The sequence below is a fragment of the Mastigoproctus giganteus genome, chromosome 9, assembly GCF_048544385.1.
Source record: "Mastigoproctus giganteus isolate SK-2022 chromosome 9, ASM4854438v1, whole genome shotgun sequence".
Lineage (NCBI taxonomy): Eukaryota > Metazoa > Arthropoda > Arachnida > Uropygi > Thelyphonidae > Mastigoproctus > Mastigoproctus giganteus.
Genome location: NC_143583.1, coordinates 26,181,371 through 26,197,196, shown reverse-complemented (window position 1 = coordinate 26,197,196; position 15,826 = coordinate 26,181,371). Strand labels below are relative to the sequence as shown.

The 15,826-nt window shown below is 35.5% G+C and overlaps 1 protein-coding gene across 6 annotated transcripts in view; it reads left to right on the top strand.

Moving 5' to 3' along the window:
* Positions 1–15,826, top strand: part of Fas2 (neural cell adhesion molecule fasciclin 2) — a 290,468-nt gene that overhangs the window by 168,463 nt on the left and 106,179 nt on the right. For all 6 annotated transcript variants that reach the window (XM_090381692.1, XM_090381693.1, XM_090381691.1 and 3 more), the window contains exons 7-9: positions 3,459–3,595; positions 7,423–7,579; positions 9,504–9,688. In XM_090381692.1, the coding sequence (XP_090237818.1) occupies positions 3,459–3,595; positions 7,423–7,579; positions 9,504–9,688 (479 nt within the window). The remainder of the gene's footprint in view (positions 1–3,458; positions 3,596–7,422; positions 7,580–9,503; positions 9,689–15,826) is intronic.

Genomic DNA, 15,826 nt, shown 5'->3' with positions numbered 1-15,826 from the left:
GACAGATAAACATCTTTCCGACATACTGAAAATTGTATGTTTCCAGTCTTTGACTCCTGATGTTGAAAAACTAGTAGGGGGTAAATGCTGGCAGGTTTCCGGGAAAACAAATTATTTTCATAAATATTTAATTTTTAAATAAAAATAAGAATATAACAATTATATATACTAAAACCAAAGGAGCGCAAGGCAGCCAAAGTAATACACCTCTGTTAGTTACAATTTATTAGGAAATGTTTCAGAAATTGTTATTGTTACAAAATCCATCTTCAGTCTTTGTAGCAATTTCCGAAACATTTCCTAATAAAATTCTAACTAATAGAGGTGTGTTACTTTGGCTGCCTTGCACTCCTTTGGTTACCAGTTCATCAACAGCCACTTTACTCCCATTTCTTCACTATACATTCTAAATTACTTGTATTCTATATATCTGAATAAAAATTTAAATGTTAATTATATATGAGTTTTAATTATCCTGATTATACTACTGAATCCTGAATCAATATATAATATTTAAGAAAATTTTATGCGGCCCTCAAATCATACCATCACACAAAATGGCCCGCAACAGAAATGAGTTTGACACACCTGCTCTACATGATGCTTGAAATATAATCAGTGTATTTTTGGTTTATTTTATTGTAGTGGTTTACATCTCTGTTGGTGATATTTCACATAAATTTGGTGCCCGTGAGTGGGGTCACCGTTAAATTTCTATTTAATTGACTTTTAAAAACTCAATGAATTATTTGTACATTTAGATTTTCTAAATTATTTTAGTTTCTGCTGCAATATTTTTATTCTTGTTACCCCTCTTTTCCCTCCCTGCTTGGTTTGATTTAATTTAGGTTTAATTTAGACTTTTTTTGCTCTTGTCTTGCCATACTGCTGGCATTATTTTATTTTAATCCTTATTCTAATTTATTTGTATGGTGTGTGTGTGTGTGTGTGTGTGTGTGTATATATATATATAAAAAAAACTATTTTTCTTCATTCTTGTGAGGATATGTGGTTTTTGTAATTTTGGCATATCAGAAATATAGTAGCAATATTTTATTAGTCATTCCTGAGTTACGTAAAACTCTACTTATGTCCTGGAAAATAGATTTAAAACTGGTTTAAAATTTAATTTTTATTAAGGCTTTAAAGTATATCTATTAAGTAGTGCAGTTTCTTAAGAAAAGATGAAATATTGGCACTGTTTAAGCAGAATTCAGAATAAAATCAAAACAATTTTCAAAAAATTAAGAAAATTGGACATGCTGTCAAGTGACCCAGTGTTAAAATTAAGCAAAGAATTCTTTGCTACTTTTCTTTACATTCTTAGACAAGAACTCAATCTGCCTTATCTTGTCTAGCTTTCTTAGTGACCTGAATGCAGATTAATTTGTATTTACTGTATATGTCTGTTTCTGATAATTTATCATTCCATGCATTTTAAGTCTTTGAGACTATGGACTCAATACAAGCCAAAATTTAAATTCTCTTGAATTGTAACTTAATCAAATAATACTTACTTATAAATGCAGGGGACATTTCTGCAAATAAAAAAATAATAAATTTATTTTTATTAATTTTTTTATGAAATTTTATTTTTGTGAACAATCTAATCCTGTAATGTTCAACTGTAAAGTGAGCTGTGCTCAAATTATTTTTTTTTTTTGTTTTGTTTTTACAGTCTTTCAAATTCCTTTGACATTTACTTCTGAAATCTTTTTTTAGGCTGCAGTACAGGCCTACCATCTGTTCTGTATAGAATGTTTAATGCTGAACAAGATTATTTCAAGACATGGAAAATTACACTATGCTAGTTTTGAAATGTAGCTTTCTATTGAAATTTAATATATTCTTTTAATTGATGAGTTTAAGCACTTTCAGTATTCTTTATTATAAAATCTTGAGTGTAAGTGCATGAGAATTGTACAAGTGATGCATTTATGGCTTTTTTAGCCCACTGAGTAATATAATTAATTAGTAATTTACTAATACAATTACATTAAATTTGCACACTTTTTAAACATTTTTTATATCTGAAAAATACTGTGCTAGTGAAAACATGGTTTTCACTCTTAAACTCAGTGCCTACCTGCCCACTGAAGAGGGAACAAATTTCTGAAACAGTGCTGTCTGTGTGGTGCCACTAAACTGAGAATAAGTAACAGCCTTCTCTATTTGGGAAGTGTTATTCAAAAGTTCAAAGCTGAGCAACTCATTGTGAAGGATTTCACAATGAGATGTTAGTGTAATGATGCTGTATTGCAAAGTTTTTGTTCTCTTCATGAGTTTGTACATTAAAATGATGCCTTAATGACCTATAAAATGTGATGTACAAGTTAAGGCACTAGCTTCAGTTGGTAAAGAGCTGTGAGAAAATCATCAGGTTTGCAACAAAATGCATTACTCATATTGTGGAGGCATTTCGTGAGTTGTTTATGTATTGTGCTATCCACTACTCCATAAGGAGAGGTGCATTGCTATTTAGCAGTACCTCTCCATATGCACTTCTGTAATAGATAACTTCTGCAGTCTCCAATTGATGTATTTCATAGCAAACAGTTTCCTTGCACTACTGTGTGTAAATTGAGGCAGTTGTCCTACTGACCAATTGTATAACTTATATAGTGCTATACCTCGTCATTCATAAATCCACCTTGGGGCTAAGGTGGATTTATGAATGAGGCACTAGCTGGAGCCCCTGTCACGATGACCACAGGAAGTGGTTTGAAGGGTTCCCTTGCAAAGATTCCTGTAGAGGAGGCCAATTTATTAATTTTGCACCTCGGTTCCCTGACAGCCTAAATCCATTTCTGTCCAATGGAGCAGTACTTTTTATTTGCTGTGTAGTGTAATACCCAGGCAATTTGTGAATTGCCTTCATAGTACAATATGCATTTCATAAACACTTGGTTTGCTCAAATATGTCTGTTTATGATAATTTGAGCATAAGTACAGACAATCAAATTAACAGAATTGTTTATTTCTTGTGCCAGTTCTTTCAGAGAAGTACTCAAATTTATACTGTTAAATTCTGTTAATACCATTGCGCTCTTTTGTATGTTTTCACTGAAGACAGGTTGAAAACTGGTCATGATGCACCTTTCTTTGGTGTCATCTTGAAACCTGGAATGGGGGATAGTTTTGCTACAAATACAATCTTGTGTTGTGGTGGTACTTCACAATGAGTTATGCAGTATTGCACTACACAGTGTGTATGGATATATTAGAGCAGTTCTTTTTAAATAAGTTATGCACAATGGTAATTTTGCTCTGTAGCTCTTATGGTATTAGGGCTTTTTCCTTAAATGACTTGAGTGGTGTGAGGTATACTTACCATGCCTTGTATTTACCCTCTAAATTCTTAGTTCATAAATATGAGGATTGCTCTTATTTTTAGCTAATAAAGAATTTTTATAAGAAATTCTTCCCATGGTGAGATTATTTTTAAATTTTTTTTCTAGTAAAGCCTGAAATAACAGAATTTGAAATGCTTAATAAACAAGCCGGTACATCAGCAGTATTTACATGTAAAGCAACTGGTTTTCCACTCCCTAACATAACTATCCGGAAAGATAACGAAGAAGATCCACTTCATTCTGTAAGTACCACCATTTCAATGATAGATTGTTTAAAGATTTAACTCAATAACTTCACTGTCCATAGTTTTTTAATAGGCGAGAAAAGTTAGCTAAAGAACTTCAGCGTTTCTGTTAATCAGTTGGTATTCATTGATATGGCACACTTTCCTTAAAATGGAAAATGTCCACCCAATCCATAATTATATTAGTACAACTAGATGTAGAAACCTGTAATCCTGGGACATCAGTCTTTCTGAAAGCAGATAAAATTTTTGAACTTTTGGAGTTTGACTTCAGCATAACTGTTTATACAATTACAATTTATCCGTGCCTAAGTTCACTATTAAACCTAGCAAACTTGATTTTATATTAGGAAGTGACAAGGTTGATAGTGGCATATGTGGATTTGTATAGTTGAGTGAGTGTGGCCTTTTTTAATTTGAAGTGAGGGTACCAGACAAGACAGTGAAGATGATTTGTTTCTAGATTAACCTATTATTAAAAATATTTTGCAATGACCAACTGTTAGAAATAGTCATTGGGATTGGATGTAAAGAGTTTAGTCCTTTCTTGCCAATTCTTTTAGATATCACAAAGGAGGATCAAAGGGAGACAGGTAATTACAGACCCATTAGTTTAACTTCTGTTCCAGGGAAATTAATGGAGGTACTGGTTAAAGAAGCATTGCAGGATCATCTAGACAAGACTTCAGTTATAGCTCGAACACAGCAGGGGTTTGCAGTAGAAGTTCTTGTCTGACCAATTTTATTGGATACTATGATGTAGTCACAAAGGAACTGGATCCAAAGAATTTTGGTATCATATATTTGGATCTTAGAAAGGCTTTTGATACTGTTGCATATGGAAGACTGCTGCACAAATTGGAGCAGTGTGGCATTGGAGGCACATAAAGGGATGGTTGAGTGGGAGAAGACAGTGGTAATCAATGGACCTGCTCTTTGTGGACTAATGTTATTGGTGGAGTCCCTCAGGGTTCAGTGTTGAGTCCATTGTTTTCTGTATTTATTAATGATATTGATGATGGTATATCAAGCTTAGTGTCCAAGTTTGCAGATGATATGAAGGTCGGCAGGGTTGAAATGATACTACGCTGCTACAACAGGCTCTAGAAAAGTTGGAGATGGGCTGAGAGGTAGCGACTGAAGTTTTTTGACAAATGTAGAGTACTGCATATGGAAAGCAGTAACCCCAGAGTGACAGTATCAACTGTGTGGTACTACACTGACAGTGGTAGACTGAAAAGGACTCGAGAGTAATTGTGCAGGCAGATAGTTTTCTGAGCAGTGCAGACGGTCTGCAAGAGTAGCTCATGGTATCTTGTCAATGATATACAGGAATTTTTCTAGCAGGGATAAGGAAGTGATTATCCCCTTGTGTATAAGGCAATGGTGAGGCCACACCTTGAGTACTGTATACAGGTCTGGAGGCCCTCATTTTAAGAAGGATGTAGAGCTGTTGGAACGAGTACAGAGAAAGGCAACAAGATTAGTGAATGGAACAATGGGTTGCTCTTACAAAGAAAGGCTTAAGTTTTGCAAATTACAGTGTCTGGAGACTAGGCACCTGTGAGGTGATCTGATTGAGGTGTATAAAGCCTTGAATGGTTTGAGCATGCTCAATGCTGATGGGATTCTTTCTCTTGCTCAGAATAATTGCCTGAGAGGACAAATTGAAATTGAGTAGACAGTTGTAGGATAGATGTGCAGAAGTTTTCTTTTAGCCAGCAGGTGATTGATTGCTGGACAAACTTCCATCTGTCGTAGAAGTTGATGGCTTAAACAGATTCAAGGCAGAACTAGAAAAACATATTTGGAGCGAGTGGATAGGTGAAATGAGAAGGGTGTTTTTTTTGGCTGATGCTATATAAGCTTGCTTTCTTGCATCATATTCCCTTGCTAATATCCTATTTTTCTGTAACAATTCTGCTGAAGAGAATAATCTTTGTTTGGATACAAGATCAGACATTGTTCATATCCACAGTAGAAATCGCCTTCCTTAATGGTAATTTCAGCTTACCACCAATTTTCCCCCCCACAACTTTCCATTTGCCCATAGCAAGGCATTCATAACATACTCATGCATACCTTCCTGTGTATGTGAATTCCTTAAATAAGGAGAAAATTACTCATTTCATATTCTGGATGAGGAGTACAATGAATGGCAGTATTTGTTTGCAATATGGCTGAAACAGTGTGGGTTTTAATTGTTTTATTTGATTTATAACTTAGGAGAAAGTGATCATTTTTATTGTAAACTATCAAAGTGGCTATTACTGACTGTATGAATTAAGTACATTAAAAATATGAACTTATTTCATAAGTATAACAGTAATTAAACAACAATCAGAAAAACTTGTTAGGCAGCAATTTTTTAATTGGGTGAGTGGAGTGGGAACTGAGTAGTTAAAACTATGCATTTTGAATAGGTTATTTAAAAGAGTGCAAAGTGGATATGTGTGAAGGTTTTCTGCCCACTTGATAATGGATATACTTTGACTTTGGTACTTGGAGAATAGTGTTTCTCATGTCTTCTACAAAGTGACATTTACTAAGTGCAGGTAAGCTAGCATTACATTAATTTTTTAGCATGGAAGTGATATGTTCATCTGTTTATTAGTTGCTGTATAAAAATAGCAAAAGGATCCAAAAAAAAAAAGAAAACAGTAAATAAGAAACAAGCAGGGTAGAACTTGTACAAATGTTTTGTTGTTGCTATTTACATACTACCTGAAATGAAGCTGTGGTTTTTGTTATTTTGATGCAAGATATCATTCAACTTGCTGGCAGTATACAACCATGTCTTTGCTTGATGCATTTGTGGCTTTTAAAACATTACAGATGCCTGTATAAGTGTAGTAGTAAGATCTTTATTTTGAGAACTGGTTATTCATTGTTGTTCTGTGTCTTGTGGCAAGTTATTTGGCGGAAACAAACCTTACCACAAGATACCATGCTGAAAGTGACCATTAAATGGATAATGGAGAAGTTAATGGTGGGTGGAGGTTAAAATTAACATAAAGCATATCTTCTAAATTTGTTTTGCCTACTTAGTATTCATATTTTTAACCATTAACTTGACTGAGTTTCCTGACTTTCTTGGTTGTCACCACAGAAGATTTATAATTATTTGCAATTTACATGTTCACTTTCAATTTCATGTTTTGTGGCAGTAAAACAAAGTGATAGCTTCAGAAGTTGTGTAGCTCCTAATTTTTTAATTTTAATTAAAGACAATGTCTTTAATTTCATTTGAAGAATTGAGAGAATAATAACAAAGTAAAGAAAGATTAAGGAAAAAACTTGGCATATTTTGCCTCTTAAGTCATTGTATTATGTAGTATACATTATGTAAATGCTCAATGCTGATGGGATTCTTTCTCCTGCTCAGAATAATCACCTGAGAGGACATAAATTGAATGGGTTGAGCATGCTGAATTCTGATGGGATCCTTCCACTTGTTCAGATTACAAACCTAAGGGGACATAAATTCAAATTAAGAAAAGACAGATGTAGAATAGATGTGTGGAAATTTCCTTTAGCCAGCAGGTGGTTAATTGCTGGAACAAACTTCCATCTGTCATTGTGGAAGTTGATAGGTTAAATAAATTTAAGGAGGAACTAGACAGGCATTTGGAGAGAATGGTGTGGGTTTTTTTGGCTGATGCTGCATAAACTCATACACTTGCTTTCTTGCATCACATGCCACTACTGATATGTATTATATATAAAATAATTTTCTAATTATTTAATAACTAAAAGTTATTTTTTACGATTTTTAAACATTGCAGTATAAGTATGTATCAACCAAAAAATTTTTTATATTTTAGAGTGACCATGTGTTAATATCTCACAAACAAGAAACTGGTATCTCAAGTCTTGAGATGAAGTTTGACAATATTAGAAGAACTGATGATGGATTTTACTATTGTGCAGCAGAAAATGAGGGTGACAGAGTTGAAAGAGATGCTCATTTTACAGTTGAGTGTGAGTATTCTGGTTTATACTTTAATTTTTTTTCCTTTTAAGTTTTTTGTTGTCTTAGGCCCCCCCACCCTCAGTTTTCCAATTGTATTAGAAAGCAGTTTTGATAATTTAATTTTTAAACCTATGTGATCAGTTGTCTTAAATGGAAAATGTGAAGATACACTAAACTAATTATTCTTTTGCAGCTTCTGGTTTCCTATGCACAATTTTAAATTTCATTATCCCAAGAATTTATTACAGGTGTAATAAAATGGGATGCAGAATGTCAGTCAAGATCCAATGGTTGCACCTGGATTTTTTTCAGCCAAATATAGGTAATGTGGAAGAGAATGGGAAGAGATTCCACGAGGACATAGTGCATATGAGAGGGGGAAGTGGGGGGGATGGCTGGCTAAAGGAGACTGAGAACTCCTTAGCTAAAAGAAAAGATGCAAGTAAATCTTCTAAATTACATGGTCTTCTGAATGGTATTACTATTGACCTTGTACAGATTGCTGATGAAAGAATAAATACTTTATTTACGTTTGCATGTGAAGATTTTAGAGATGGTTTTAGCAGAAGTGTAATGTTAATTTGGAGTAAAATGGTTTCATAACAGGGAAAGGGAAATTGTAGATGAAGTGAACAAAACACCTGAGGCTGATGAATTTACCGATTCATTAAAAGAAGTTACAAAAGAGGTAGTTAAACTCTTAATTGTAATAATGAGAGAATCCTTACATAATAAAGAGAATCCTTAGATTTAGGAGAAGGAACTGCAGATTGGAGATGTGCAAATGTATTTCACAAGGGTGGTTCAAAAAATGAAGTGGGTAAGTGCAGACCTATACATTTAATTTGTAAAAGAAAAAATAAGAGAATAGTAGTTAAGTAATGCAAGATTCACTTGTAGGAGCAGAGTAATAAAGCGATCGCAGCATGAGTTTAAGCTGAGATCATGCCTCATCAATCCTACTAGTCTGTGTGGTTGTTACAAAGGAACTGGGTGCTAAGAATAACTTTGTGTACTTAGATATCTGAAGCTTTTGATACTGTACTGCACCCAAATTGTTATGTAAATTGGAGCAATGTGGCATTAGGGGAAAGTTCCTACTATGGATAGATGGTTGGTTAGTGGTTATAAAAGACCACTGCTCTTCATGGACTGATGTGATGAGTGGGGTTCCACAGAGGCACTGTTGAGCCCTTGCTGTTAGTGATATTGATTGAGATATTTCAAGTTTGATGTCAAAGTTTGCTGATATCAAAAGTAGGCACAGTCGTTGAGTCATCAGGATATGCTACTTTGGGAGGATCTGATAGTCTAACATCTCATTTGGGTGGTATTAGAGTAGGAGAAAAATCTAGGATGTATTTATAGTCTAACAGGAAATTCTCTGTGCAGTACAAACAAGCTGTTAAAACAGCCCATGGGCTGTTCTTAGTTCAGTGATATACAGCAACTTTGCCAGCAGGGACAAATTAAGCCATCCTATTTTTAGGCTACATCTGGAATATTGCATAATTGATTTGAAACCCCATTTTAGGAGTGACATGGATCTGTTGGACATGGAACAGATGTACAGAAATTTCCATTCACCAAAGAGTAATCAATAACAACTCTTTGTTGGAATAACTTGATGAATAAGTTATCTGGTCGGGTTGGAGTTGGGTAGTTTTAATGAGATTAAGGGTTTTGAACAACTTACTGGAAAGAATGAGAAAAGGAAGTTATCTGGTCATGTCTAAATTTTTCTTCCTTGTATTGTTGCTAATTATCTTTATCTAAAAAAAAAAAAAATTACCTTATCTAAAAATAAAATATTGAAATAATTTGGAATTTGTGTGCTCAAGTATATATTTAATGTATGATAATATTTTGATTTTTATTCAATATCTTAAGATATTGAATGTGTCTAACTCCTTAAATTTTGCTTCCATCTAGTTTCACCAGATATGAGTGATACTCCACTGAAGGTAAAGAAAACGTGGTCAAATAATGCTGTAAACTTGACATGTATTGCAAGGGCTATTCCAAATGCGACGATTACATGGTTCTTTAATTCACAGCCCATTGAACAACATGAGCAGTATACCATTTTTGGAGACACATCATATAGCAACTTATTGGTGAGAAATTGTTTATAGCATCATTTAAGCCTGTTTAGTATGTTATGAAATTAAAGTGATTTGCTTTTGTTGAATCATTGGGTGAGAAGGGAGGATCTTTGTGTCAAGGTCTTTTTTTTGTTGTTTTCAAATTTAGGTTTAATTGCAAAGAAAGTTTAGGCCAGATCCTTCTACTTATTTAAGGGGAGGAAAGATTTCTTGATTGGTTCATTTCTATTTAAGAAAGATGCTTTAGCAAGTTCATGTAGAATTTTAGCATGCTCAATAGAAAATCTCCAATCAATACAAAACTACCTGTAGTTTTGTATTGATTGGAGATTTTCTATTTTAATGGTTACTGTTTTGCAGTATTTTACTTAATTTTTTTTTTGTTTGAAGATAATTAACTTGTATAGGAAGTTTTGCATTTGTATATAGTGAGGTGATTTCTTCCGTTGATATCAGTCCTGTTGGTTTTAAGCTTGTAAATAATTTAATTAGTAGATGTGTTCGAGTAATCAGCAACATTTATGGTAACTGATGTGGAATTCTTTTCAGATTGTGTCCTTGCTGTGATTCTCTTTAAAATGTGAAACTTGGTTGAATTTGTCTTAAGCTTACTTGTTATAACTTATTTTATCACTTGTCGTGGTCAAGTGATGCTCTCAGCATTTAACTTATTGACATGAAAAACTTGTCTTTTGGAAGAGGGCTTTAGTTAGTCTACCTTGGGTGTAACAACAAGAATTCCTAATCTTGGAAGCAGACATTAGCTTTAGCACATGTTCATCCACTCAATTTATATATGTAATACCTATATAAATTTGGCCACGCACTCCTGTGGCAGAAGTTATTAGCACCTGTCCAATCTTGTCACTTCAAGTTTTATTTCAGATTGAATTACAGTTTGTAACCTATGTGATATCTAATGTAATCTTATTTGTAAATCAGAGGAATAAATTTTTGCATTTTGCTGACTGTCTGAAGCTGTAAATATTGATCGCAGGCCACATTTAACTAAATCATAATGTGCAATTATTACACTTGATTTTATAATTTCATGTTTCAACAAAACCACTAATCTTTCAATCTTGTCTGATTACAGTTTTCTCTTTGCATTTCTTTTTGGTTTTTATGATTTAGTGTAATGGATAATGCTTGCCTTTTTCATAATAGAACTAGACAAACATTTGGAGTGAATGGATGGGTGAAATGGGAAGGGTGGGCAGTGTTTATTTTATTTTTTTCCTGATGCTATATAAGCTTTCTTTCTAATCTTCCATGCTAATGCTAAACCTAATTTAAGCAAATGAAGCACAGATTCGTTAGTTGTTTTAATCTTGAAGTGAACAGTATTCCCTATTGAATGCCTGAATTATGCAAGCCTAGCTACTCAAGTTTGGGTGATTATGAAGATATTTCTTTTCACTCAATATTTATTTTATAATAATATTCCAAAAAAAAAAAAAATTTGATAAAAACTAAAGCACATCTAATACTCAAACTTTTAAAATTTGTATGCATGAAATTGTTAATCCCAATCTTTGTTTGGTTATTGTGGCCTTTGGTGACAGGATATCTCTAACAATAACCACCAGGTGTTTCTCTATTTCAAAAAGTTTATAGTTATAACTTAACTTTTGGATATCTGTGACATGAAACATGCCAGCGGCAGGATTTAGATTATTGAACTGCCACATCCTGTCTCTCATTGAGGCTTTGTGGCATTGGAGTGTTCTTTGTAACTGGCAAAAACAAGATTGTCTTGGCAGTTCATTAAAGAGGCCTCTGGAGTCAAAATTCAATAATTCATTTTTAATGTCACTAACCAATGACTCAAAATTGCATATATAATTATTTACAATAAAACATACTATAAAAATATTCAAAACTGCATTATACTGTAATTAAGACAAAACCGAACTAAAATAAAAGTATATTACGATAATATAAAATCAAATTTAAAGGCTGAAATCACTTAAAACTACTAGCCAATAGCTTTCGGCAGCAGTAGTTGCCTTCATCAGCTGAGGTGGTTACAGATTATCCACTACACACACACCTACATATATCCCAATATGGCCGCGGCACCCACTACGACACATGAGCTCTACTAACTTCCCGTACATAGGAAACTACTCGGGTATGCATCATTCTAAATCGTTCGTCCCTCTCTAAAATGAGGACTCAAAAAGCAATGAATGCAGCAAGCCTTATCCCTATTAATACTACAGCATCTAGAACGACATATCCATAAGCTTTCTAGCCACTTCTGGTTCCAGAAACCACTAGCTCTATTGACAACAAAATGCTTCTTTGGCATGAAATATCATGCCCCGTTTCCCAAATATGTTCAGCTATGACTGAGCTTCCATAATCGGCCATCTTGATGGTTCTATCATGTTCACCTAGCGTGTGAAGTCTCAGACCAGGAAACTGCACACAGTGCATCTGACAAGAGCGTAGAATACGTGCAATGGGTTCCAAGATACCCAGATAGTAGGGAATGTATCTGGTAGCCCTATGCCCACTATTCATATCCTTTAGACAACCATCAGTAATGCTATTGAGGGTAGCCAAACATCTTGAGGTGTATTTTGATGTTTCCTTATTCACTTGTATACCCATTGAACATGGTTTGGATTGTGTGCTGGTAGCTTTGGGAAGAGATGATACTTTGAAAGATAGGACAGTGTTGAGTTGTGAAGATGTTTGTATGTCTAGTACCAATATGTTGTTTAGAAATATTATGTATCAGCAGGTCTGCAGAGTGGCCATGGGTTTGCCCATTAGTGCAGTTATAGCCAACTTGACTATGGAGGAGTTTGAGTAGGATGTTGGTGAGCACTCTTCCACACCTGGTTTGGGTTTGGAAGAGTTACGTCGATGAGACTTTTACGATAATACAGAGGGGTCAGGATAATGAAGTGCTCAAGTGGCTGAATGATGGTTCACCTTATATTTAGTTTACCTAAATATAAGGTTTACCTCTGAGGTGGAGGCAGAAGAGGCTCTTCCTTTCCTTGATGTGTACGTGTACAGGGTAGGCCGACATTTGAGAACTAAGGTTTGTAGAACACCCATGTGTCGGGGCTAGTAATTGCACTTTAAATCAGCTCAGTTCAGTGGCCACAAGAAAAGTGTGGTCAAGGCTTTGATGGGAAGGGTTGGGGTCACATTGTTCCTCCTGTGAGGGGAGGAGAGGGATGACAAGATTAGACGGTTTACGGCTGACCTCAAGATGTGTGATTACCCCTAGAGTGTTATTGATGGTTGTCTAAAGGATATGAATAGTAGGCATAGGGATGTTTTTATGGGCTACCACATACATTCCCAGATAGTAGGGAACCTCGGAACCCATTGCATGTATTCTATGCTTGTCAGCTGCGCTGCATGCAGCTTCCTCATTAGAGACTTCACACGTTGGTGTCCACAGTTAGATTCCATTGATACCGGTGACACTAGCGGGGTCATGTAAGAGATTGAATGCCCGGAATGTGGGAGAAACAAAGCGTAGATTGAGATTGTGCGATTGCCTAGGTGAACATGATAGAGCCATCAAGACGGCTGATTATGGAAGCTCAGCCATAGCTGAACATGTTTGGGAAACAGGGCATGATATTTCAGCCAAAGGAGCATTAGTTGTCGACAGAGCTAGTAGTTTCTGGAAGTGGCTGGAGAGCTTATGGATATGTTCGTCCAAATGCTATAGTATTAATAGAGATAAGGGTTGCAGCTTTCATCTGCTTTGAGTCCCTTATTTTAGGGAGGGATAAGTGATTAAAAATAATACGTACCCGAGCTGTTTTCGGTTAAAATGTATACGGGAAAGTTAGTAGTGCTCATGTGTCATAGTGGGCATCGCAGACCTGCTGGGATATATGTAGTTATATATTGTGGATAACCTGTAACCATCTCAGCTGATGAAAGTAGCTGTTGCTGCTGAAAGCTATTGTATAGTGGTTTTAAGTGATTTCAACCTTTAATTTTTAATCAGTGATGTTATATTATTGTAATATACACTTATTTTAGTTTAGTTTGGTGTTTTGTCTTAGAGTATAAGGCAGTTTTTTTTTTTTTTTTTTTCAAGCATTAGTAGAGGCATATGATGCAAGCTTATGCAACATCAACCAAAAAAAAAAAAAAAAAAAAAACCTTCCATTTCACCCCTTCGTTCGTCCCAGATACCTGTCCAGCTCAGCCTTAAATTTATTTAGGCTATCAACTTCTGCAACAAAGGATGAAATCTGTTGCACCAACCAACTACCCGCTGTCTAAAGGCACACTTCTGCATATCTGTCCTACATCTGTCTTTCCTCAATTTGAATTTATGCCCTCTCAGGTGATTTTTCTGAGCAACAGGAAGAATTCCATCAGCATTGAGCATGCTCAAACCATTCAAGGCTTTATACACCTCAATCAGATCAACTTGCAGGTGCCTAGTCTCCAGACACCGTAATTTGCACAACTTAAACCCTTTCTTCGTAAAAGCAACCCTTTGTTCCATTCACAAATCTTGTTGCCCTTCTCTGTACTTGTTCCAACAGCTCTACATCCTTCTTAAAATAGTGCCTCCAGACTTGTATACAGTACTCAAGGTGTGTGGCCTGACCATTACCTTATACAAGTGGATAATCACCTCCTTATCCCTGCTAGAAAAATTCCTGTATATCATTGACAAGACACCATGTCCTACTCTTGCAGACTGTCTGCACTGCTCAGATAACTTCATATCTGCCTGCACAATTACCCCCGGGTCCTTTTTGTACTCTACCACTGTCAGTGTAGTACCACAGAGTTGATACATGACTCTGGGGTTACTGCTTCCTGTATGTAGTACTTTACATTTGTCAGTGTTAAACTTCATTTGCCACCTCTCAGCCCATCGGCTCAACTTTTCTAGATCCTGTTGCAGCAGCGTACTGTCCTTAACAACCCTGCCAGCCTTCATATCATCTGCAAACTTGGACATTAAGCTTGATATACTATTATCAATATCATTTATAAATACAGAAAACAACAATGGACCCAACACTGAATCCTGAGGGATTCCACTAATAACATTAGTCCACGATAAGCAGTGTCCATTAATTACCACTCTGTCTTCTGCCACTCAACCATCCCTTTATCCATAGCAACAATTTGCCACCAATGCCACACTGCTCCAATTTGCGCAGCAGTCTTCCATGTGCAACAGGATCCAAAGCCTTTCTAAGATCCAAATATATAATGTCAAAGTTATTCCTGCATCCATCTCTTTTGTGACTATCTCATAGTATCCAATCAAATTGGTCAGGCAAGACTTTCCCTTAATAAAACCATGCTGTGTCTGAGCTATAACTGAATTCTTGTCAAGATGATCCTGCAGTGCTTCTTTAACCAATGCTTCCATTAATTTTCCTGGAACAGAAGTTACTCACAGGTCTATAATTACTTGTCAGCCTTTGATCCTCCTTTGTGAATTGGGGTTACATTTGCACATCTCCAGTCGGTGGGTACCTTCCCTGATGCCAAGGAAGCTCTCATAATTATGGCTAACGGATTGCTTACTTCCTTTGCTGCCTCCTTTAATATAACTGGATAGATCCCATCCACCCCAGGTGCCTTTCTTGTATTTATCTTCAACAATTTCTCCATTTTACTCTCAATTATTACTATATTGTCTAGCTCACTGCCAGTGTTTACTTCAGCTATGGCATTCCACTTCCTCAATAACTCCTCATGTGTGAATGTAGATGCAAAATATTGATTTAGTTTGTTAGCTACCTGAGCAGGATCATGAACAGTTGAACCATCGATATCAAGTGGACCAATCTGATTCATCCCCTGCCTTATAGATTTTACATAAGTAAAGAACTCCTTGCTGTTTTTCTTTGCATCCCTTGCCAAAGATTTCTTGTAATCTGCCTTTGCCTGCCTAACCTCCTTTGTAACTTGGTTACAGATCAACTTATATCTATCATAGGCTTCTGTGTCACATGTTAATTTATATGTATCCCATGCATTTTTCTTCTCTGCCATATGTCTCATTAGTTCATCTGACATCCATTTAGGCCTGAACCCTGAACAATATTTCTTAGTTGGTATGTAAAGCCTAGTAGCTTCCAAGATAAGTTCTTTGAATGCTCTTCCCATTTTGAGTTTGCTGTTGGTAACATC